Below are 25,407 nucleotides of genomic sequence, written 5' to 3' on the forward strand. Positions count from 1 at the left end.
TTCAGGTAGTGGGGATGAAACGACATCGCAAGGTAGGAAATAGGGTTTCAGCCATGACGGGTGCACATTCCAATGCCTGTGACTGGCCTGGATTCGTACGCACTGCGGCCTCCTGACCTCAATCACTTCAACCGGGCCCTGCCATGGCTTATACAATTTAGGGGACGTGCCCAAGGCCACCTGGGGGCAATGCAGCTATGCCTTCTCCCCAGGTTTCCATGGGTTTCCGGATCCCCACAAGTTTTTCATTTGCGGCCTGCCGTTTTTCCGAATTCCCCTGAGATGCCTCCCATGCTGCCATCAATTGCTTGAGGTGTTGTATATATGCCTTTTCCGAAAATGTATATTAAGAATGATTTAGCCTATTTTATTTCTAAGTTTAATCAGGATGTAGCGCAGGGGCACGGAGGGGGGTGTCACCCCTCACCCCCGCTGCCTCCTGCCTCGCCACACAAAAGGCAGCTGGGGAGGTCATAAAATGTAATTATAAAAAACCCCGGTGCAGGGGGTAAGCCGTGTCACCACCACCCTTACGGCAGAGCCGCCCGATCAGTTAAGTAACCAATCACTCCACCCATAATAATCAGTTGGACTGCTCCACTCATCGGATAGCACAAAAAGAAGTTTACCGTTGTAATTATCCGTGATCGTTGGCATCATAGTTATCCATTATCTTGGATTTCAGAAGCATCATCATTCCCTTCAACATCATGTTTTGACCCACTCACGTCTCATTTAGAAACTCAGTAACTTCACTCACAATCCATAGGTCCCTTGTTGCCACATTGAGGGACATCTGGTGACTTCCCACAGTGGCACAGTACTTGTTTCATTGACCCCGAAAGAACGGTGATGTTGATTCCGTGCAACGGTTTGCTGATTTTTTTTTCTGTAGTCTAATAACAACCACTAAAGTTATATTAATCAAGGTGAAATGAAGATGTTTAAGCAATGATGCTTGTGTTTGAGTATTGTGTGAGAGTCCGGCAAAACAACCCCCTACCTCCTCGTGGTGCCGGACGGGCAACGCTGTCGTGGGCAGTGCTGCTGTGGGGGGAGGGCCAGTTCCGATTGGCCTTTTCCCTCATGGCGTTTGTGACCACAACAGCGGCCAAAAGGGGGCTCTGGACGGGTGTGAGAGGCTGGTAACCCCTCCACCTTTCAATTCATTACCGCTAAACCACGACGGAAAAATGTAATTAATAAGCTTGTGCCGGAAGCCCCGGGGGAACAGGCGTCTATGACGTCTCCTGGCTAACCCCATTTGGCGGAACCAGGAGACTGAATCCTTACCCTCGGGACTCCTCCAGAAACAACAAAAAACCACTACGTGTGGCCACGTGGAATGTTCGAACGCTCACTGCAGAAGAGAGGCTGCCACTCCTCTGTCGGGAGCTGGTATTCAGGATGTCCGGTGGACCGGCTCTGGCTCCTGCCTCCATGAGGGGTGGACAGTCCTCTCCTCGGGGCAGGAGAATGCCAAACAACAGGGAGTGGCTCTTCTTCTGAACAAAAGAATGAAAGGGGCATCGGAGCGTGGCGGTGAGGTGTGGGAAGCTGTAAGCCCCAGACTACTTTGGGCTCGCCTTCCCATCGACCAGAGGCGAGGAGTGGTGGTCGTGGTTGCTTATGCCCCCACTGAAGACGAACATCCGTGGAGGGATGCAGGTAAGGCCGATGAGTCAGATGCCTTCTATGATCTGTCACAGGTGCTAGCTAAAGTGGCCCCTTGGGATAGTCATCTTGTTGGGTGACTTCAATGCCCAAGTTGGTCATGATGCTGGCACCTGTTCTAGAGTGATTGGGATGCATGGGCCAGATCAGCTCAATAACAACGGCAGGAGGCTGCTAGATTTTTGTGCAGCCCATGGCTTGTAATTACCAACACGCTGTTCCGGCATCGGCGCATCCACACAACATCATGGATGCATGCTGGGTCCAAGCAAGAACATCTGCTGGACTACATAGTGCTGGAACAGCGGATGCGGGCCCATGTCCTTAACACCAGGACCTACCGTGGAGCTGATCTGCCCACTGACCATAGACTTGTCATCTGTAAGATGTGCCTGCCATTCTTCCACTCCAACAACAACGGAGGGCGGAGGAGTGACGCTTACAACAACGAGCGGAGCGCCGAGTGGCTAAAGCACAGCAAGTTGGCATAGTAGGGGGCACAGGTGGTGCATTAGCCAGTCGTCTCAGTCAATTGACCTGTGGCATCTGGGTCTGCCTCGTGACCTCCTGCCAGCGGGCGTTCAACACTTCACGTGGCCTCAAGGTGCACATAGCCTGGCACAAGCGTCGTGGTGACGTCACCACCACTTAGTGGCGAATGGCGGTTGTTGTTGTGAGATGGGGAGTGGTAGTGTAGCGGTTAGCGTGTTGCACTACGAACCCGAGCACTTGAGTTCTTTCAAGCTCATGGCCAATACCAGTGACAATTATCTGGACTGGTTCTGGGCCTCCCCTAGGTCGACTTAGCCTCAAATGAGTACCTGTGTAAACTTCGCAACTAGGGATACAAAGGCGGCCGGGTGTGGTGCTGGCCACCCACCCCCTCGTGTGCCGTTCCAGCCTTCATAAGTGCTCGCTAACAGCACTTGCTCCAACAGTCCGTTAAACGCTATATGGGGGATATTTATGTGGGAGGGAGAGTGTGACCGTCACACAGTGGTGGACTTCGGTTATTATAAACTAGCCTTTTGCCCGTCCAAGGACGGGTGTATTGCATAAATCTTAAACTTTCAAGCGAAAAGCAAACCGCGACGTGATATTCATTGCATCAATTCGTGTGCAATTAGTAAGGGCGCGGTGACACAGACCTGTTTCATTTAAGGTTATAATCCCTTGTTCATCATGACGTCTTTTTTTACTTTGATGTCTCAATAGCGTCACGGAGATCACGTGACTTGAGGGTTCTGCCTTTGTAGCGAGGGTTGTGAGTTGACGCCGATGAGGGGGGGAGGAGGCACCTCGCCCCCCATGTGGAGTGACGTCAGCCGCTAATTATTATCAATGGGGGGGGGGTGTCCATTTGGAGGCCGTCACATTATTATTAATGAGGGGGGCTGTTAGATGTGGAGTTACGTCACCTGCTCATGATTATTAATGAGGGGAGAGGGTGCTCCATGTCGAGTGACGTTACCCGCTCATGATTATTAATGAGGAGGGGTGGGGGGTGTCCATTTGAAGGACGTCACCTGTTCATGAATATTAACGAGGGGGGCTGGTCGATGTGGAGTGGCGTCACGAGCGTTAAGGACATTCCTGGGTGATATAGTTGGAGGTTTATTGAGTGCGAGAGAGTGGAAGTGGCTCGGTTCGTACGCATGTGCTGAGTAAGTTTGTTGCATCTTGGAAGGCCGCCATCCAGCGGTGGATTGACAATGGCTGATGATGGCGATGTACGTCCTGTATGACATTCAATGTGATACAGTGACACAATAATAATAATAGGGTTTTCCCCTTTTTTTCTGGCAACAAAACTGAAACCTCTTTTTTTTACAAGGATTCATGTCTGCATTAACCATAATACTTGCATTGTCCTTGAAACTGATTGGTCCACACCAGAGACGGCTTTCTTTAGAGCCTCGTCTCAATTGGCGGCAGCCCGGATGACGCCAACAAAATCTCTGACATTGTATCACCGTATCAGAGAGTGCTGCAAGGGTCGGTCGGCAGACGCGTGCTGTGACTGTGTGGTGGGTTGAGGCGGTCGCAATGGGACCGAGAACAACTCCCACACCACCCGCTCGTCCGTGGACCAACACGGAGCCGCGCTGTAAACGTTGTACAAACGTCGAGGTGCTCAAGCAGAACTCTGGAACGTATTTGGGTACTCTGCCATGTTGACAATAGGTGTTGTAGGTTGTGTGCCTACCCATACTGACCCCGCGCACCACAAGCGACCTTCTGCTCATAGTCCAACTGGGGTGAACCCATTTCTACTGTCGTGGCAGAGGGATTTGAGAAACTTGCTCCATTGTTTTCCGCTGGAGATCGAATCCAGGGCACTCACCACTACACCACGGCCACTCATCATGTGAACATTGTGCATGGAGGTATATTACACTGAATACGATTCAGCGTGAAGGGGGCCGTCCATAAATGACGTCACGCGATTTTGGTCGATTTTTGACCCCCCCCCCTCTTTGTCACATGGCGTCACAAAAAGTCAGACCCCCGCTCAAATATGACGTCACAAAGCTCTGCCCCCCCCCCCAAAAAATAAAACATGCTTCAAATCGCTTTAAACTATTGTCATTGTAGTGCGTATTTAATGTGGTGCTGCACTCTGATGTTGTAGGAGAAAACATTTATTAAAAAGTATATTTAATTAAGTAGAACGTGTTTGTCTATATTTATTTAAATATGCCCATTTTTAAGTGACGTCACATTTCTCAACCCCCCCCCCTCGTCACACATCGTCACTAATGTCTGACCCCCCCCCCCCCCACCTAGGTGCGTGACGTAATTTATGTACGGCCCCAAGCAGCTTCAGGAACTATCCAACGCCGTATCTTCCCAGCAGCCGCTGCTATAGTGCAGCGTGTGGAGCATAAACCATCACACAAACTCCGGTCATCCTCGCAGCGGCTTTTGGCTAACCCATCAAAGAAAGACGGTCACCGCATTGCGCGCTTTCAGATGCGCTTCTGCGGCCGTCTGGAACGCTCTTCCGATATGAGGAAGCCAATGGAGCTATGCACTTTAAACCTAAATTGAAAACTGATTTCTTTATAACTGCTTTTTGTGCTTAGTTGTTTCCCCCAGCACCTCCGATTAGCACGGTTGGCAACGTACGGTGCGGAATAAGTTCAACATACAGTGCATACACGTACATACATACGTGCGGTCACCAGAGGGCGACACGGATCCATGCTGTGCTACGTGTGTCCACCAGAGGGCGACACGGATCCCTGCGGTGCTGTGCTACGTGTGTCCACCAGAGGGCGACACGGATCCCTGCGGTGCTGTGCTACGTGTGTCCACCAGAGGGCGACACGGATCCCTGCGGTGCTGTGCTACGTGTGTCCACCAGAGGGCGACGCGGATCCCTGCGGTGCTGTGCTACGTGTGTGCGCCTAATTATCGGTTCGATTGCTCGACTCACTGGATACATTGAACACGTGGGCTTTCGCAACCAATAAAATTAATAATAGATTTTTGGGTCAGATGGCGTGAGTAAAATGTGTGTCACAGCCAATAACTAAGATTGTCACGTGATCAACAAACGTGGCAATTCATTCCTGCGTCAGCAGCACCGCCGGTGTGGTGATTGCGAGCAATGTCACACCCCTTAACAATGTCACAGCCCTTAACAATGTCACAACCCTTAACAATGTCACAACTCTTAACAATGTCACAGCCCTTAGCAATGTCACAGCCCTTAACAATGTCACAACCCTTAACAATGTCACAGCCCTTAGCAATGTCACAGCCCTTAACAATGTCACAACCCTTAACAATGTCACAGCCCTTAGCAATGTCACAGCCCTTAACAATGTCACAGCCCTTAACAATGTCACATCCTTTAACAATGTCACAGCCTTTAACAATGTCACAACCCTTAACAATGTCACAACCCTTAACAATGTCACAGCCCTTAGCAATGTCACAGCCCTTAACAATGTCACAACCCTTAACAATGTCACAACCCTTAACAATGTCACAGCCCTTAGCAATGTCACAGCCCTTAACAATGTCACAACCCTTAACAATGTCACAGCCCTTAGCAATGTCACAGCCCTTAACAATGTCACAACCCTTAACAATGTCACAGCCCTTAGCAATGTCACAGCCCTTAACAATGTCACAGCCCTTAACAATGTCACATCCTTTAACAATGTCACAGCCTTTAACAATGTCACAACCCTTAACAATGTCACAACCCTTAACAATGTCACAGCCCTTAGCAATGTCACAGCCCTTAACAATGTCACAACCCTTAACAATGTCACAGCCCTTAACAATGTCACATCCTTTAACAATGTCACAGCCCTTAACAATGTCACATCCTTTAACAATGTCACAGCCCTTAACAATGTCACAGCCCTTAGCAATGTCACAGCCCTTAACAATGTCACAACCCTTAACAATGTCACAACCCTTAACAATGTCACAGCCCTTAGCAATGTCACAGCCCTTAACAATGTCACAACCCTTAACAATGTCACAGCCCTTAGCAATGTCACAGCCCTTAACAATGTCACAACCCTTAACAATGTCACAGCCCTTAGCAATGTCACAGCCCTTAACAATGTCACAGCCCTTAACAATGTCACATCCTTTAACAATGTCACAGCCTTTAACAATGTCACAACCCTTAACAATGTCACAACCCTTAACAATGTCACAGCCCTTAGCAATGTCACAGCCCTTAACAATGTCACAACCCTTAACAATGTCACAGCCCTTAACAATGTCACATCCTTTAACAATGTCACAGCCCTTAACAATGTCACATCCTTTAACAATGTCACAGCCCTTAACAATGTCACAACCCTTAACAATGTCACAGCCCTTAACAATGTCACAGCCCTTAACAATGTCACAGCCCTTAACAATGTCACAACCCTTAACAATGTCACAGCCCTTAGCAATGTCACAGCCCTTAACAATGTCACAACCTAAATTTTGATTTAAAGCTTTCGTGACTGCAGTAATTCATATTCTTAGTTTTTTCGGAAAAGTCACGTTGAAGAGAAACAACAAAATAATAAAATATATAAAACAATAAAAAAATTCTCACGACGTTTCGACCATAACTCAAACGGTCATCTTCAGGTGTGTTGGTTTGCATAAATTTATTTTTAAACGGACGCATTTATTTATTTATAAAAAACGTTAGCGTCACGCGCAGCGATTTGGCAGTTTGCCCAGGACTAGTCCATCTATATTTTGAAAAGAGGAGGGGGGAGACGAAATTTTTTTATAATGTATGCTGTCTGAAAGCCAATGTAAGCGTGAACAATCAATTAAGAACTGAAATGGTTTATCAAATCTTTCCAATGATTGCTAAGATAGAATCCATCTTCTCGGTTGAAATTGTCTCTGTGCTTGTATATGTGGATAGCCTCATGAACGAATCTCTCATGGAAGCTAGATGGCTTACAAAGAACCTCTGTCTTGGAAAAGTCAATGGCATGTGAGCCTACTGAATTAGAACAATGATCTGCTACGGCCGAGGTGTTGGTCCTACCGTGTTTAAGGTCTGCTTTGGACCGCATTCGTGAACACAAAGCAGACCTTAAACACGGTAGGACCAACACCTCGGCCGTAGCAGATCATTGTTCTAATTCAGTAGGCTCACATGCCATTGACTTTTCCAAGACAGAGGTTCTTTGTAAGCCATCTGGCTTCCATGAGAGATTCGTTCATGAGGCTATCCACATATACAAGCACAGAGACAATTTCAACCGAGAAGATGGATTCTATCTTAGCAATCATTGGAAAGATTTGATAAACCATTTCAGTTCTTAATTGATTGTTCACGCTTACAGTGGCTTTCAGACAGCATACATTATAAAAAAAATTCGTCTCCCCCCTCCTCTTTTCAAAATATAGATGGACTAGTCCTGGGCAAACTGCCAAATCGCTGCGTGACGCTAACGTTTTTTTATAAATAAGTAAATGCGCCGTTTAAAATAAATTTATGCAAACCAACACACCTGAAGATGACCGTTTGAGTTATGGTCGAAACGTCGTGAGAATTTTTATTGTTTTATATATATTATATTATTTAGTTGTTTCTCTTCAACGTGACTTTACCGAAAAAACTAAGAATATGAATTACTGCAGTCACGAAAGCTTTAAATCAAAATTTAATGTAACAGCCTCTCTTTTTTGAGATAGTTCAAAACGTGCATCGTTACTGATGTTGTTGCTGGCGTTTTTGAGGATTGCCGAGATTTCCGATTTTGCTACGTCTGCAGCGATGTGTCCCAACCCCTTAAGGGCCACATCGAAATGCGCAATTATATCATCCTCTGGGATGTGTTTAGGGGTGACTTAAAAGTTCAACCCTTTAGCCAAAACCGATTTTAGGCGGTCGGAAATTGGATTACTACTCATATTAATAATAACCTTGTTAACGTATTCTTGGTTCTTTCAGTAAAGTCACGTAGAAGGGAAACAATAAAAGAATACAAATATATATTTTATTATAAATGTTATAAATGTTTTATTATAAAAATATATTTTTATTATTTTATTGTTTCCCTTCTACGTGACTTTACCAAAAGAACCAAGAATATGAATCCCAGCAGTCACGAAAGCTTTAAATCAAAACCTTTTCAACGTCTAACTTTTTAATATGTTGATCTTGCTTCTTCTTGGAAAGGAGGTTGAACTTGGAAATCAGGTTATCTTTATATTTAGCTGACATTGTAACGGCTGACGAAGCTGCCATGTTATCTACATGTTCCCAATCAGATGTAGACATTTTTCCGTCAATGTTAAGTGTGATTTCAAGAGTGTCTTATCCACATGGTCTTGTTCAATTCGGAGCAATCTAATTCTCTCTGAGAGCAGGGCCAAGCCTGTCCTGAACAAGATTCGTTTAGCATTAGGAGATGTGACAGCAGCAGAAGATTTCATTGTAAAGGCGATCGGTATTACCTTGGAGTCGCGGCATCTTTTCAGAAATGTGACTGACTCGATCAGATGAGACTTCCTGTCTCGAAGTTTGTTGATTATTTTTTTATTTCTCTCACCGTTAATGTATGACCTAACCAGTCTTGGGCAATAGTTGTTAGCTTTGCAGAGAAGACTCAACATTACGAATAGCAGGCGAATGTGCGTGTTGGCCGGCAACTGTGCGAGGTCTCGATTCTATATTTTTTTTAGTTCTGCTATTGTCTATTCTAGATTTAAATCTTTCGTGACTGCTAGGATCCATACTCTTTGGTTCTATTGGGTAAAGTCACGTAGGTGAAAATAAAATAACAAAAAATCACGACGTTTCGGCCACAACACAAGCGGCCTTCATCAGGTGAAGGGACGAGACTGTCTTGAGGACATTAGCATTTAACATTAGCATTTAATTGGCGGACTTAGCAAGCTACCATTCTTAGATGTTCTGTTTGAGAGGAGACCTGATGGCTCATTGGGGCATTCTGTCTACAGGAAACCCACCCACACAGATTCCTACTTGAAACCTGATTCCCACCACCACCCAGCCCAAAATAATTCTCTCATCAAAACTTTATACCATAGGGCTCATTGCATTTCGGACCAACACCACCTGACCAGTGAATTAAAACATGTACACCTGGCCCTCAAAAGGAATGGTTACTCTGACCGTACCATCCGCCAAGCTGTCTCTCCCTCCATCCAGAAACAACCACTTGATACTCCGGTCAAAACCATCACACTTCCATATATAGCAGGCGTTACTAAAAAGATTTCCAAAATTCTAAACAAACACAAGATCCAGGTCCGGTTCAATACAGTACACAAAATTCGTGATCTGATCCCATCCGTGAAGGATGTCATTCCTGATTTACAGTACCCCGGGGTTTACAAATTGAGTTGTACCTGCGGTGATTGCTATATCGGTGAGACAAAGCGACATGTCTCTGACCGAATTCGCGAGCACAAATCAGATTTGAAACACGGCAAAACGAATTCTTCTGCCGTGGCTGATCACTGTTACAACGCTGTGGGGGATCACGATATAATTTTCTCCGATACCAAGGTTCTTTGCAAACCCACGGGCTTTTATCAGAGATTTGTTCATGAAGCAATTCAAATCTACAAACACAGACACAATTTCAACCGAGAGGATGGTTTCAAATTAAGCAACCATTAGAAAGATGTTCTAAATCGAACTAAACATTAAACTAATTTCAATGGTACAGTATATTTTTCAAGTAGTGGTACCCCAAACTTTCGCAGCTCTTATAAATTCCCTTTTCACACTATCAATAGGTAAACTCCCCCCCCCCCCGCGCCAAACGGCACGTACACCACCTCTTTCCTAAAATCCGCCAATCAAATGCTAATTTTTATGCTAATTTCTTTGTCAGAACAGCTTGTTTGCTCGCACACAGTTTAAAGGTCCGCTGTCTGAGCGTGGTTGTGTTTCGCTAAATTCTCCTGTTTGATGAGAACTAGGTGCCTCGGTGAATGTATATGCTCTGACTTTAACATAGCTATTTCTGTGACCAGTTACAAGCGAATCACTCAGCTATTTCAATGCTAAATTCTATGCTAATTCCTTTGTCAAGGGGTACCTCTGCGGATGTGTATACTTTAACTTAGCTATTTCAATGAACGATTTCAATGCTAAATTATATGCTAATTCTTTTGTCAAGGCGCTTGGTGTTTTTCTTCTCACACAGCTTAAAGGTCGTGATCTAAGCGTGGCTTCTCCCACTCCAGCGCTGTCCTCCAGACAGTCTCGTCCCTTCACCTGATGAAGGCCGCTTGTGTTGTGGCCGAAACGTCGTGATTTTTTGTCATTTTATTTTCACGTTACTAAAAAGATTTCCAAAATTCTAAACAAACACAAGATCCAGGTCCGGTTCAATACAGTACACAAAATTCGTGATCTGATCCCATCCGTGAAGGATGTCATTCCTGATTTACAGTACCCCGGGGTTTACAAATTGAGTTGTACCTGCGGTGATTGCTACATCATGAGATAAAGCGACATGTCTCTGACCGAATTTGCGAGCACAAATCAGATTTGAAACACGGCAAAACGAATTCTTCTGCCGTGGCTGATCACTGTTACAACGCTGTGGGGGATCACGATATAATTTTCTCCGATACCAAGGTTCTTTGCAAACCCACGGGCTTTTATCAGAGATTTGTTCATGAAGCAATTCAGATCTACAAACACAGACACAATTTCAACCGAGAGGATGGTTTCAAATTAAGCAACCATTGGAAAGATGTTCTAAATCGAACTAAACATTAAACTAATTTCAATGGTACAGTATATTTTTCTAGTAGTGGTACCCCAAACTTTCGCAGTTCTTATAAATTCCCCCTTTTCACACCATCAATAGGTAAACTCTCCCTCCCCCCCTTTCCCACCCCGCGCCAAACTGGAAGTCCACCGGCACGTACACCACCTCTTTCCTAAAATCCGCCAATCAAATGCTAATTGTTTGCTCGCACACAGGTCCGATGTCTGAGCGTGGTTGTGTTTCGCTAAATTCTCCTGTTTGATGAGTACTAGGTGCCTCGGTGAATGTATATGCTCTAACTTTAACACAGCTATTTCTGTGACCAGTTACAAGCTAATCAATCAGCTATTTCAATGCTAAATTCGATGCTAATTCCTTTGTCAAGGGGTACCTCTGCGGATGTGTATACTTTAACTTAGCTATTTCAATGAGCCATTTCAATGCTATATTATATGCTAATTCCTTTGTCAAGGCGCTCGGTCTTTTTCTTCTCACACAGCTTAAAGGTCGTCATCTAAGCGTGGCTTCTTCCACTCCAGCGCTAATTCCTTTGTTAAGGGGTACCTCTGCGGATGTGTATACTTTAACTTAGCTATTTCAAAGAGCCATTTCAATGCTAAATTATATGCTAATTCCTTTGTCAAGGCGCCTGGTCTTTTTCTTCTCACACAGCTTAAAGGTCGTGATCTAAGCGTGGCTTCTTCCACTCCAGTGCTGTCCTCCAGACAGTTTCGTCCCTTCACCTGATGAAGGCCGCTTGTGTTGTGGCCGAAACGTCGTGATTTTTTGTTATTTTATTTTCACCTACGTGACTTTACCCAATAGAACCAAAGAGTATGGATCCTAGCAGTCACGAAAGCTTTAAATCTAGAATTGTATTTTCACCTACGTGACTTTACCCAATAGAACCAAAGAGTTCTGCTATTGTCGTCCGTCTGGACAGCAACATCTCATTATTAGCACCGGAGCAAACAATCCCTTCAACTCATATTGTTTGGGTAAAGTTCTTCCTTCGTACCAGGCAAGAGTTGTATATTCTGTGTACCGCAAGGCCGTAGCCATGGAGTCAACATTGGGGGGGACCAAATCTTCCAGGGGGTCTGGGGATCACCCCACCCACAGAAAAAAAATCTAAATTTGAAAACGAATTTCCTGCCTAAAATATAAGAAAATTCAATAGCACATAGGATTGACTTTTTTTTTTTAACAATAATGTATAATAGTGTATTGTATTACAATCATATAAACAGAACTCTTTTTTATAGCAATATATTGGGGGGGGGGGCATTTAAAGCATATTCGGCCTTGGTGTACCGTGCCAAACCCCTCCCCCCCCACCCCCCAATATTCGGCCTTGGTATACCGTGCCAAACCTCAACTCGGGATTGTTTTGCAATACGTGAGACGTGTGATTTGTGAGTAGCAATGCCTAAGAGATGCAATGCCTAAGAGATGCAATGCCTAAGAGATGCAATGCGTGAAAGATGCAATGCCTAAGAGATGCAATGCCTAAGAGATGCAATGCCTGAGAGATGCAATGCCTAAAAGATGCAATGCCTAAGAGATGCAATGCGTGAGAGATGCAATGCCTAAGAGATGCAATGCCTAAGAGATGCAATGCCTGATAGATGCAATGCCTAAGAGATGCAATGCCTAAGAGATGCAATGCCTAAGATATGCAATGCCTAAGAGATGCAATGCGTGAAAGATGCAATGCCTAAGAGATGCAATGCCTAGGCGATGCAATGCCTAAGAGATGCAATGCCTAAGAGATGCAATGCGTGAGAGATGCAATGCCTGAGAGATGCAATGCCTGAGAGATGCAATGCCTAAGAGATGCAATGCCTAAGAGATGCAATGCTTGAGAGATGCAATGCCTGAGAGATGCAATGCGTGAGAGATGCAATGCCTAAGAGATGCAATGCCTAAGAGATGCAATGCCTAAAAGATGCAATGCCTAAGAGATGCAATGCCTAAGAGATGCAATGCCTGAGAGATGCAATGCCTAAGAGATGCAATGCCTAAGAGATGCAATGCCTAAGAAATGCAATGTCTAAGAGATGCAATGCGTGAGAGATGCAATGCCTAAAAGATGCAATTCCTAAGAGATGCAATGCCTGAGAGATGCAATGCCTAAGAGATGCAATGCCTGAGAGATGCAATGCCTAATAGATGCAATGCCTAAGAGATGCAATGCCTGAGAGATGGAATGCCTAAGAGATGCAATGCCTGAGAGATGCAATGCCTGAGAGATGCAATGCGTGAGAGATGCAATGCCTAAGAGATGCAATGCCTAAGAGATGTAATGCCTGAGAGATGCAATGCCTAATAGATGCAATGCCTAAGAGATGCAATGCCTGAGAGATGCAATGCCTAAGAGATGCAATGCCTGAGAGATGCAATGCGTGAGAGATGCAATGCCTAAGAGATGCAATGCGTGAGATTGTCCAGCGGGAGGCGTGAGAGTCGAGGGGACGGAGGGAGCGATGGGCTTGATAGGGAAGGGCGGAGCTGCGAGCAGCGGGCAAAGTGCAGCCTCTGCCGTTTCCGCTTCGCTCTTTCCCCCCAACATCATCATCATCAGCAACATCATCACCATCAGCAGCATCACCGTCACCGCCCTCCCCCAACGGATCTTGAATTTATCCGCCACGACCGCGGAGAGGATTGTGGGCGCCCTGAGATCTACGAGGACAAGAGGACTAACACAAACACGGGGAGAGTGAGAGAGTGAGAGAGAGAGGGATACAGTGAGACTGACACACACCGTGGGAGGGACGCAAGGTGAGACACAGACGCGGGGAGATGCAGGCCTGCGGGTGAACGGGGCCTACGGGGTCCCGCAATGTGTTGAGCCGAACTACGCCAGCGCTGACAGAGACGACTGCGTGAGAGAAGGAGCTGCTGCTGCTGCTGTTGGCGTCGGTGTTGAGAGAGGGAGGCTGCGGGTCCCCAGGGGGACCCCCCGCCCGCCACCCACCCCCGGCCGGCGATGGCGAAGGCGGCGAGGAGGCGCCCCGCGTGGGCCGCGAGGGTGCGGGACGTGGCGCTGTGGCCGGGCCCCGCGGGGACCCTGGGCCTGGAACTGAGCGGCGGCTCCGAGCGGGGCCTCTTCGTGTGCGTGGCGTCGGCGGGGGCCGAGCGCTGCAGCGGGGAGCTGTGCCCCGGGGACGTGGTGCTGGAGGTGGACGCGACCCCCGTGGCCGGGTTCATCCTCCACGACGCGCGGGCCCTGCTGCTGCAGCGCGCGCTGCTGCAGCAGCCCGTGCGGGTGAAGGCCGTGAAGCCCGGTCAGTCTAGCGCCGTGGGGCTCCTACACCACGGGACTAACACCACGGGTCTAACACCACGGGACTAACACCACCGGACTAACACCACGGGACTAACACCACGGGACTAACACCACGGGTCTAACACCACCGGACTAACACCACGGGTCTAACACCACGGGACTAACACCACGGGACTAACACCACGGGTCTAACACAGTCTAGCGCCGTGGGGCTCCAACACCACGGGTCTAACACCACGGGACTAACACAGTCTAGCGACTTGGGGCTCCAACACCACGGGACTAACACCACGGGACTAACACAGTCTAGAGACTTGGGGCTCCAACACCACGGGACTAACACCACCAGACTAACACCACGGGACTAACACCACGGGACTAATACCACCAGACTGACACCACCAGACTAACACCACGAGACTAACACAGTCTAGGGCCTTGGGGTCCAACACTACAAGACGAATTCTGATTTTAACACCATCCAGCATCACACGAAGAGTCGAATGTTGATAGTTTTAGCGCCATCGGTCTAACGCAGCAAGTTCAACACCTAGTCTCTAACACCGCATAACCCCAAGCCTCTACCCCTAAACACGTACCCTCTACTCCTAACACCACCCTAAACACCAATCCTATACCCCAGACATTCACCCCAAACCCCTACCATCAACACTGCCTCTCACACGCGAATGCCCCAAACTCTCTACCCTTAAGATTACGACTGTGCCCATAACACGCATGCTATACCCATGACACCGACCCTGTACCCCAAACAGTCACCCGACACTAACCCCCACCTCCCTTAACCCATTGACCTTGACCCTAATAACAAACACTGGTGGGTGGAGAGTGGAGACGCGGTCGCTAATGCACTGCGCAATGATCTGAGCGATCTGCGTTGAATTCTCGGCCATGGCTGTCGTAAGTGGCGAAGTGAGTGAGGTGTGAGCAGGCTCTGGGACTTCCCTGCACCATTCTGCATCTTCCAGCCACGCAACCCGATGACCAACACGGCGACGGTTCTGTTCATGCTAACAACCGGTTCCCCCATGCCATTCTGTCCAACAGCATCTGCTCCGAACACAAGCCTTGAGCGAAAGTAGCGCGGTGCATCCGACCTCCTTGCTTTGTTTAACAGGTCCCTGCAGGGTGGGCTGGTAGGACAAGTCTCTGCGCTGTCTATTGCTGATTTTACACCCCAACAGCACGAGATTTCACTTCGTTAAAGTATTGAAAGGGGACGGACGGACGGACACATTAATCTATTGCAGGCTGGTACACTCAGTTTACAACTTCGTTCCTACCAGTATAACGATCCATTCACCATACCAATGAACTCGCACAATCCCACACAAAAACTCACGAATCCACTCACACACCAAACCGACCAACAAGGACAAACACGTCCCTGCAGGGTGGGCTGGTAGGACAAGTCTCTGCGCTGTCTATTGCTGATTTTACACCCCAACAGCACGAGATTTCACTTCGTTAAAGTATTGAAAGGGGACGGACGGACGGACACATTCATCTATTGCAGGCTGGTACACTGAGTTTACAACTTCGTTCCTACCAGTAAATGTTGTTCAATGTAGACCCTGCAACGCGGTTGTTTCGCTTAGTGCAAGACGGCTGCACGTTACTGAGCCACGGCGATTAATTTGTGCCCGAAAGTGCTGCCCCCTACTTCGTGGACCAGAGGTCACTTGAAGGTGATCTCAGTGGAAACTCTCTGATATCCGCTTCTGCGGGCAGTTCTCCACCACGATGTTGTACGGTACATCTGAATTCATTATTCGTCTCGTGATGCAAAACTGTGGGGGGGTGGAGGGGCGGGGGGATACGTTTACATAGAGAACGAATAAAATGAATTCGGTCACATTCCTTGTCTTTAATGGTTGATTCGGCTCGGGCTATAGAGGCCAGGGTGCTGGCATCAACATCCTCCCCTTGCCTGAATGCCCATGGCCCCTGGGAGCTCACCCAGCAGAATCAGAATCTTTATTCATCCCAGAGGAATCCGATGAGCTATGAAGCTTTTTTTTCACAGATGTCCAGTAGGGACAGGTCAGAAAGTTACACAAATGACATGTGCCTATTTTGTATAAGGGTGCAATCATGTAAAGCATTTCAGATAAATAAGGTGCATATATTACATAAAGGCAGATTGATCAAGCTTTTTTTTTTAGGAAAACGCCCCTAGGCTATGATACAAATAAATCTGCCATGTTGAACTTTGATGAGCCACGTGCCCTCGTCCAGCCAATCACAGCGCCTTTGAACATGCTAACGTCTGAAAATATAGTTATATTGCCAATGCACGTGCAGCTGACATTCTCCCCAAAAAAACCCCAGCACATTCGACAAGAAAAACACTGGCTTTAAAAAGGACGAAAACTGTTATTGACACAATGTTTTGAATTTGTGCTGCTTGTGCACCACTGCTAACGCAGCAACATCACCAAACAAAATATTTCCCCAGTGTTACCGCACACCCAAATATGCGGTGCAACAGGAACAACACAATGCTGTTAGCAACAAGGTTGCGGCAACATTTCACTGGCCAATAACACAAACCCTACTCCTTTACTGTACCTCATATCCACGAGCCCAGCTTTACACTCTGTCTCTTAGACAAAACCTGTGCCCTGACTAACCACCTCAACTTTAGTTGTGACACTGACGTTCACATTAGCCCAAACACAATATCCACAAAACGGTATTTTTTTAAGCTGCCCTTTTCCAATCTATTATTAGATCATTGCTTGGATTATTATTGCGGTTATTACAGCCGCAGTAACGATCAGTACGATCTCTTGGTTGACTGCACTGCCGTTGGTGCAGTTATTTTGACGATGATGACACCAAAATGCGTGTGAATCCTGCCCACGAATCGATCAGGAACCAGCGGTACCAGTCTCGCACACCATTGTATCAGGCTTGAGCCGTGTCAGGGGTTAAAGCCAGGACTCCCATTGCCTCGTTGTGGCACTTGGCTCAGTGTAGCACGCCCACCATCTCATTATTGTATTAATGTAAATTGCGTTTGATTGGAGGCAGAATCGGGGGTGTGGCCGGGTGATTTAATAGTTATTGGTAAAAGTGCCAGGTATGGTGAAAGTGCCTCGTATCTAACACAGATGGCCTTTGCCGATAAACGTCTTGACACTATTCACAGTATTTTTCAAAGCAAGGCTGACTGCTGATGAGACGCCAAATGTCAAAACCGGTCCAGAGTTCGTAAGTATTAAACCAGTGCTACTAAAACACATCTCCCCGCAGAAGGACATGTGGCTCATGGGATCTTTAAAAATATACATATTTTTTTCATATGGAGAGACTAACGTGGGAAGGTGTGTTATTGTCTGCTTAATTATTTTGACATTGTTGAGGTCATGGATTGAAATTCAGCAAACCAACAATGATTAAACCTGGTTTACAAGCGTAGTAAGTGTAAAATTAGTCACCCATGACTGCGCCGAGTGTTTTTTTTCAATGTTATTTGCCTTTTCACGTTACTTAACATAAGCTGTCTTCTGAGATTGTGGGCGACGACTCTGTAAGGAGTATACAGGAGCGCCGGTGTTGGACAGAGGCCTATGGAAGTAATGCCAGGAGTGATTCCTAGTTTACCCGTCCCTCCGTAGTCTTGCCCCCCTAACCTCCAACTGAGTGTGTATGGTGTTCAACTTCTTTCGCACAGTACGGGGGAAGGACAAGCTAAACGCAAAAGGCATTTTGTAAAATAAATTCGTTTTCACTGTAGATTTAAAAGGGCATAGCTCCAGTGACTTTCTAATATCAGAAAGGAGAGCGTTCCAGACGGCCACAGAAGCGCAACTGAAAGCACAAGATGCGGTTGACGGTCTTTGTTCGATAGCAAGCCAAAAGCCACTGCGAGGATGACTGGAGTTCACGTGATACTTGACGAGATCAGCAAGGTGCTGTGGTTTATTTGTGGCACGCAGTTTGTGTGTAATGAGTGCGACATTACAATGTATTTATTTGGCAAACCGGAAGCCAATGCAGCTCGACGAGCATCGGACGGCCATGGTCAGGTCTTGCAGTCCCGTAATGACACATGTTGACGAGTGACTTGCTCCAACCATACAAACCCGCTCGCTTACTTGCTCGCCCTCTTCACAGGGCCCACTCTGGGCCCCCTCCGGCCCCCTCCGCGTCCTTCGCCCGCTTTGGGCCTCTATTGGTGGCCGCTCTTTCAGGAACTCCGCCAGCGCCCTCTGGAACTCTCAACTTAACAACGCCGCTCCTCCTCTTCACTTCCAGCATTGATGTTTATGCTTGATACCTATCTGTTTGATAGTCCATGCTTTCCACCCTTCCCAGATTTCCCTGTTCTATCTCACCCCAGCTATCGGGATGAAAGCAGCTGGGTGACAAGGAGATGGATAAACGTATAGCCATGGACACCGCTGGGTACATTTTGGGTCACATGGGGGGGGGGACCCTTCTTTGACTACATGGTTAAGTTCACTCAAGGTCCGTTTTCACCCATTTGCTGAGCACAGGCTTAAAGATCTAAAGTCTCGCTTGGCCAGTTACAATCAGCATGATCAAAGTTGTAATAGACAAAGAGTGTAACACGTTTATTTAATTGAGCAAGGTTATTATGAGAGCTTCGGGGAAAAGAGATGATGGAAAGGAATTACAAAGTTTGAAGACGCAGTGTGGTGAGTGGGTAAACAAGTGAGTGAGTGTGTTGTTGTGATCTGCAGTGTGGTGGTGCATGACCAAACGTGTGGATGAGATGAAACAGTAAGTTTGGTAGACAGTCCTTAACATGTGTAGAGGCTTTTTGATTTAAAGCTTTCGTGACTGCAGGGATTCATATTCTTGGTTCTTTCGGTAAAGTCACGTAGAAGGGAAACAATAAAAAAATATATAAAACAATAAAATTCTCACGACGTTTCGACTGCAACACAAGCAATCATCGTCAGGTGTGAAAAACACTTTTTTTCAAATTTTCTTGCTGTGGGTTTCACACCTGATGACGATTGCTTGTGTTGCAGTCGAAACGTCGTGAGAATTTTATTGTTTTATATATTTTTATTATTTTATTGTTTCCCTTCTACGTGACTTTACCGAAAGAACCAAGAATATGTGTAGAGGCATCAATGAGTGAAGTGTGCTCACACTCATATCGATTCAATAGTGCCAGAGGAGATTGTTCACAGTTGCTTACAGTGTCAACACTTGCGTCTCACAACAAGAAGCACCTGGGTTCGATTCCCGACTCGGGTCTCTATCTGCGTGGAGTTATGGTCTCCAACTGTCCTGCATGGGTTTCTTCTGGGTCCTCTGGTATCTTCATAGTTTAATGAACGTACATTGTAACCAGTATTGGTCAAACATCCCAATAAGGCTGAAAAAGTTACCTGCAAATTACTCAATGAGGATTACGCACAGCAACATCGTCCCCTACCGTGAAACTTGGCAGGACTCTCTCGAAAAAGAGTCTTGAGAATAGTCGATGCTTTTCTCGGCAAATCAAGTGGCATAATAATGAATAATTCTTTAAACTCGCCGAAGCAATGTTGCTTAGGTGTGAACCGGACTAACAGGAGTCACCGCTGACATCATCACCCGCGTCGCCGTTTAATATTAGACGGCTCTTCCCATGCGGCATGGGTCGTCTTTCACCACGTGCTGCTGTGGTTTACGTGAACGCTCTCATCTGGAACCACAAAATGCCAGCGCGTGACTTGTGTGGGTCTCTCAGCCAGAGTGTCGGGTATTTTTAGATAAACCTGATTTTCCTGTCACACCTGAGCAGCGTACATACCTGAGCAATGGCCACATCCGATATATTCCTTACTTCTGCGTTGTGTAACAACCCAGGTGCACTTATGCGAGTTACCTGGTCACGAGGTGTTCGCTACGTGCTATGTGCATGACAGAGTGTGTTACAAGGCCGGATGTGGAATGCGAGAGGTTGCATTTGCCGTTCCGTGTTTTCTCGACAACAGAGAAGGAATTGACCCTGCCGACTTGCTCGGCTCTGTCCAGATAGTGATGGGTTTTAGTTTGTGCTGTTTGCTTCCCGCTACACCGTAAATACAGAGCCTCGTTGTCCATGTTTCTAGATGGGCAACAGTTCATGGATTTTATCCAGTGACATTAATTCTGCGCTCACAACACGCACATTGGAGCGTGCGTATGAGATTGGTTATTCATTATCCATGGGCTAATGAAGCAAACAAAACTGTACAAATGAGTCAGACTAGAGAGTATTCAGTACTAATGAGACATGGTGCGTCCTCTCTGTGTTTGGTGGCCTATCTCGAGCAAATATCAGGGAATCAGTTGGAAGAGATGTAGCAAATAAATGGCATTGTCTGGTGAATTGCAGACACTCACCCACTCACACTCACCCACTACTCACCCACTCACATAATCACGCACCCATTCATGCACGCATTCACCCACTCACTCACCCACCCACTCGCTTGCTCACTGACCCATTCATCTGCCTACCCACTCGAACTCATCACTCACCAATACATTCACCGACTCATCCACCCACTCACCAATTCACTCGCTCACTGACCCACTTACCCACACACTTTCTCACCTTACTACTCACCCACCCACTCATCCACCCACGCACCCACCCACCCACTACCTACCCACTACCCACGCACCCACCCAACGCACGCACGCACCCACTACCCATGCACCCACCCACTACCTACCCACCCACCCGCTACCTACCCACGCACCTACCCACGCACCCATCCACGCACCCACCCACGCACGCACCCACTACCTACCCACGCACCCACCCACGCACGCACCCACCCACGCACCCACCCACTACCTACCCACGCACCCACCCACGCACCCACCCACGCACGCACCCACGCACGCACCCACTACCTACCCACGCACCCACCCACTACCTACCCATGCACCTACCCACGCACCCACCCACGCACCCACCCACGCACCCACCCACGCACCCACCCACTACTTACGCACCCACCCACTACCTACCCACGCACCCACGCACCCACCCACGCACCCACCCACGTAGAGTGTAGTTTGCATGGTCCATGGTTTGGGGTTCATAGCCTCAGTCACGCACAGTAATTTCGGCTTTGAGAGGGAGTACAACCGGGACGAAATGAATTAATTCTTGAATCAAGCTATGACCCCGAACTCGTAACAGTTTGTGGATCCACGAGTCCTCACGTGCGCCAGTAATGTCGACGGTCATTGCTCCCGAGTGTCCAGAGTCTCATCCCGGAGGGGCCGACACTGGCTCGTTGAAGTGTCTCCGCCCCAGCACCCATCATCGGCACGCGAGCCCTCGCGCGGAACGCTTTGGCACGCAACTCTCCGGCCACTCGTGCTTGCTCGGCCACGAAGCCTACTCCTCGCAAGTGCTTCGTGACATGAAACAACCTGTACACGTTCTCCCAACACGGCGCATTCAACCAGCTGCATCTCTTTTGAGTGTTCTATGTCATTTAATGGAATTAAAGGTTTTAGTGGGACCCCTTGTCTTTAGATTAACGGACCAGTGTCTTAGGGGTCTCGAGACAATACACTCGCAGACCTGTCTCTGACGGGATGCCCAGGCAGTAGATCGACAGGCCAGTCCGCGATGGAGTCTCTCGGCAGTAGACCGGGAGACCGTACTTTCCTCCGCAACATTACTTAAAGGATTTCAATAACGTAGATCAGCGGACCTGGTCACTGGTCTCGGCCATCTGGGAAGAGCTGTGGTGAGTCATGAGAGCGACGCCCCAGCGGGTAAGAAGGTGCAGCGTTGTGGGTGAGAGAGGGTCGACATCGGTTGAGGAGTCTGTACAGCTAATCATGAACGTTAATGAGCTAAGCGCATCTGTGGCCTAGTACGAGCGACGCTCACTCCGACTAGTACGGAGTGAGTGCAGGGTGCAGGCTGCACTGTGTGAGTGAGTGCAGGGTGCAGGCTGCACTGTGTGTGAGTGCAGGGTGCAGGCTGCACTGTGTGTGAGTGCAGGGTGCAGGCTGCACTGTGTAAGTGTGCAGGCTGCACTGTGAGTGAGTGCAGGGTGCAGGCTGCACTGTGAGTGAGTGCAGGGTGCAGGCTGCACTGTGAGTGAGCTCAGGGTGCAGGCTGCACTGTGAGTGAGTACAGGGTGCAGGCTGCACTGTGTGTGAGTGAGTGCAGGGTGCAGGCTGCACTGTGAGAGTGTGCAGGGTGCATGCTGCACTGTGTGAGTGAGTGCAGGGTGCAGGCTGCACTGTGTAAGTGTGCAGGGTGCAGGCTGCACTGTGTGAGTGAGTGCAGGGTGCAGGCTGCACTGTGTGAGTGTGCAGGGTGCAGGCTGCACTGTGTGAGTGTGCAGGGTGTAGGCTGCACTGTGTAAATGTGCAGGGTGCACTGTGTAAGTGTGCAGGGTGCAGGCTGTCAGAATGCGTCGCTGTTAGTGCGCTGCGCTCTGAACCCGGCGAGACCCAAGTTCGATTCCTGCTCATGACCAATAACAATGGAGATTATCTGACTCAATCTCGCGCCTCCCCAAGGTCTACTCAGCCTTAAAAGAGTACCTGATGCGGTGTGTAAACATCGCCACTGGGGAGACAAAGGTGGCGTGGTGCTGGCCACCCACCCCCTCATGCCATTCCGGCCTTCATAGGCGCTCGCTAACCACTTGCTCCAACAGTCGTAAAAGGCTTTAGAGGGGGGAGATCCTTGTCCTCATGTTTTTGAGGCAGTGGAGCTGTGCACTGCGTGTGCGTGAGTGTGCAGCGTTGCAGGCTGCAGTCCCCGATCGTTAATGCTGGGCCCTGTGTTGTGTGCCAGGCCAGTAGCCGGGTCCATTTCGATAGATAGCCCCGGTATTTTGCCGAGGGCTTTGGAATGCGGTGAATGTGATCCGGTTTTGAGGGCAGCTCCAGCAGGCTGTGTGCGTGTGGCGGCGCTGTCCAGTCGGCACCAACGCTTGTTGACACATCCTAACAAGAAGGCGCTCATGCCAGCGTCCAAACGGGGTGAGCGGCTGGGTTCACTCTGGCGGCGGCCGCCGCGCTATGTCCGTCACCGCGGGTGATCGAGGATTGACAGGACCGGCGAAGGACTAACTTTGGCATCTCTCTGCTCCCATGGGCGGTACTCACCTCTGCGGCCGTGAGCCAGCAGAGGGGGACATCACTTTCCCATCGTCGAGCTTACGGAATTTGTTACGTTAACGATAGTGAATGGTCCTTTTTAAAATCCACCGCTGGATGAAGGCCTGTGCATGTCGTTTGGTTGTGGGAGCTGTCTGGTTGCGGGAGCTGACCATAGTCGCCACCAGTGTAGAATAATTAAAGAAGGAGGGCCCTGTACCGGTTTAGATACCACTCGCTCCTGATGTTAGCCGTAGCCATAAATCAACTCCGGATTGCTGAGTTTATCACGCAGTGCACCAAAACACTGCAACACTGCACCACTGCGCTACTTGAGCAATGAATTGCCCAAAGGATTTTTCGATTTAAAGCTTTCGTGACTGCAAGGATTCATCTTCTTTGGTTCTTTCGGTAAAGTCACGTAGAATGAGAATGAAATAATAAATTAATAAAATAAAATGACAATAAAATTTTCACGATGTTTCGGCCACAACACAAGTGGCCTTCATCAGGTGAAGGGACGAGACTGTCTCGAGGACATTAGCATTTAACATTAGCATTTAATTGGCGGACTTAGCATGCTAAGTCCGCCAATTAAATGCTAATTTTTATGCTAATTCCTTTGTCAAGGCGTTCTGTTTCTTCTCACACAGCTTAAAGGTCGCGGTCTGAGCTTGGCTGTGTTCGCTCCAGCGCTGTCCTCGAGACAGTCTCGTCCCTTCACTTGATGAAGGCCAATTGTGTTGTGGCCGAAACGTCGTGAGAATTTAATTGTGTTATTTTATTTTATTATTTTATTCTCATTCTACGTGACTTTACCGAAAGAACCAAAGAAGATGCCCAAAGGATGTATAATGTACATCGAATCCCTCTGGCGCCATGGCTCACTGATGTTCCCCAGTAGCGTTTGTCTCAACAAGCGAACCCTCAAGTCTCATTTCACTTCAGTTCAGTTCCATTAATTTTGTATAGCCCTGTGAGCCATTCGGCTCTTGAATCGGGTGCAACCGCAACAAACAAAAAACATGAACAAGAAAACATCTTAAAGTGACTGTGACTGTGCAAACAGAAAATCCAGGAAAAAACATCAAAATATTCCTGAAATAACACCGTACACCAACGCTGTGTGCAAAAATCCCAGTGAGATGCAAGTCAAAAAACAACAACCACAAGACAACTTAGATTAAGGCCCGTCAGGCTAACTCCGTACTACAACAAACAAAAACATGGCAAAACCAAAAAACGTTTTAGAAACCACCAAAATAAAGCCATAAATACAATGTAACAGTGATCATAGGAACTGTGACCGAATTTTTTTTATGAACTACATAAATTAAATGTAACACCAAACCCCAGAGCCATAGCTGGCTGCATGAGTCACTCCACAACAACAGGAGCATCAGTCGGAGTATCACATTTTTCAATGCACCTTTAAGATCAGCACACTAAATCAAAATACAGATAATACTTTGCAGCGGTCATCTGGAGCGAAACATTTTATTTTATTTTAGGCCACTGAATAGCAGTGGCAGCTAGGGGTGTACAACTCCTCTAGAGCAGTTTTGAGTGAAGATCTCATAGGTAGTGATTCAAGTTGCAGTTTATTGGCAATAGCATTCCAGACCCTGGGGGCATCAATAGCAAAGGCCCTTCCTCCGGTTTTTGTACTAATAGGGAATGTGAAGCTGGTAAATGAGCGAAGACCTGAGGTCAAATTTGTTCTTTGAAACAGGAGATCCAGCAGGTAGTCTGCGTGTTCTTTTGTAAGTACATCGTGAATAAATAAGATCTGGTGCACAAGCCTCCTGGACTAATCCCACTGGGGGTGGCCTCATGAGAACACTCTAAACCAGCTATGTCTGGCTTTTCGTGCTCAGCATAAAACCTCTCCTGTCGGTGCAGCCGGGTGTCTGGCGACATCGCGTTCCCGGTTGAAATCTCTGCTCTCGCTCTGTGATATGAGCCGGTCGTGGGGTTGTGGTCGGTTTCGAGAGTAACCTTTGTTTTGGGATCATCTCGGCGCATGGTGCATTCTGGGTTGACAACAGGTGTACCGCTTTGTGGGAAGCTACACGCGTTTCC

The 25,407-nt window shown here is 47.7% G+C and overlaps 1 protein-coding gene across 5 annotated transcripts in view; it reads left to right on the top strand.

Moving 5' to 3' along the window:
• The first annotated feature begins 13,394 nt into the window (after positions 1 to 13,394).
• The window catches only part of LOC116951119 (membrane-associated guanylate kinase, WW and PDZ domain-containing protein 2-like), a 76,643-nt gene continuing 64,630 nt past the window's right edge, over positions 13,395 to 25,407 (top strand). For 3 of the 5 annotated variants that reach the window (XR_004404122.2, XM_032969535.2, XM_032969538.2), the window contains exon 1: positions 13,395 to 14,206. Coding sequence is in view for 4 of the 5 variants with exons in the window: in XM_032969535.2 (XP_032825426.1) it covers positions 13,909 to 14,206 (298 nt within the window). In the remaining variant the exon portion in view is untranslated. The remainder of the gene's footprint in view (positions 14,207 to 25,407) is intronic. The other 2 variants (XM_032969534.2, XM_032969536.2) reach the window with 1 other exon arrangement.

Source organism: Petromyzon marinus, chromosome 42 (assembly GCF_048934315.1).
Source record: "Petromyzon marinus isolate PM22_M1 ecotype Great Lakes invasive population chromosome 42, UKy_Petmar_22M1.pri1.0, whole genome shotgun sequence".
Taxonomy (NCBI): domain Eukaryota; kingdom Metazoa; phylum Chordata; class Hyperoartia; order Petromyzontiformes; family Petromyzontidae; genus Petromyzon; species Petromyzon marinus.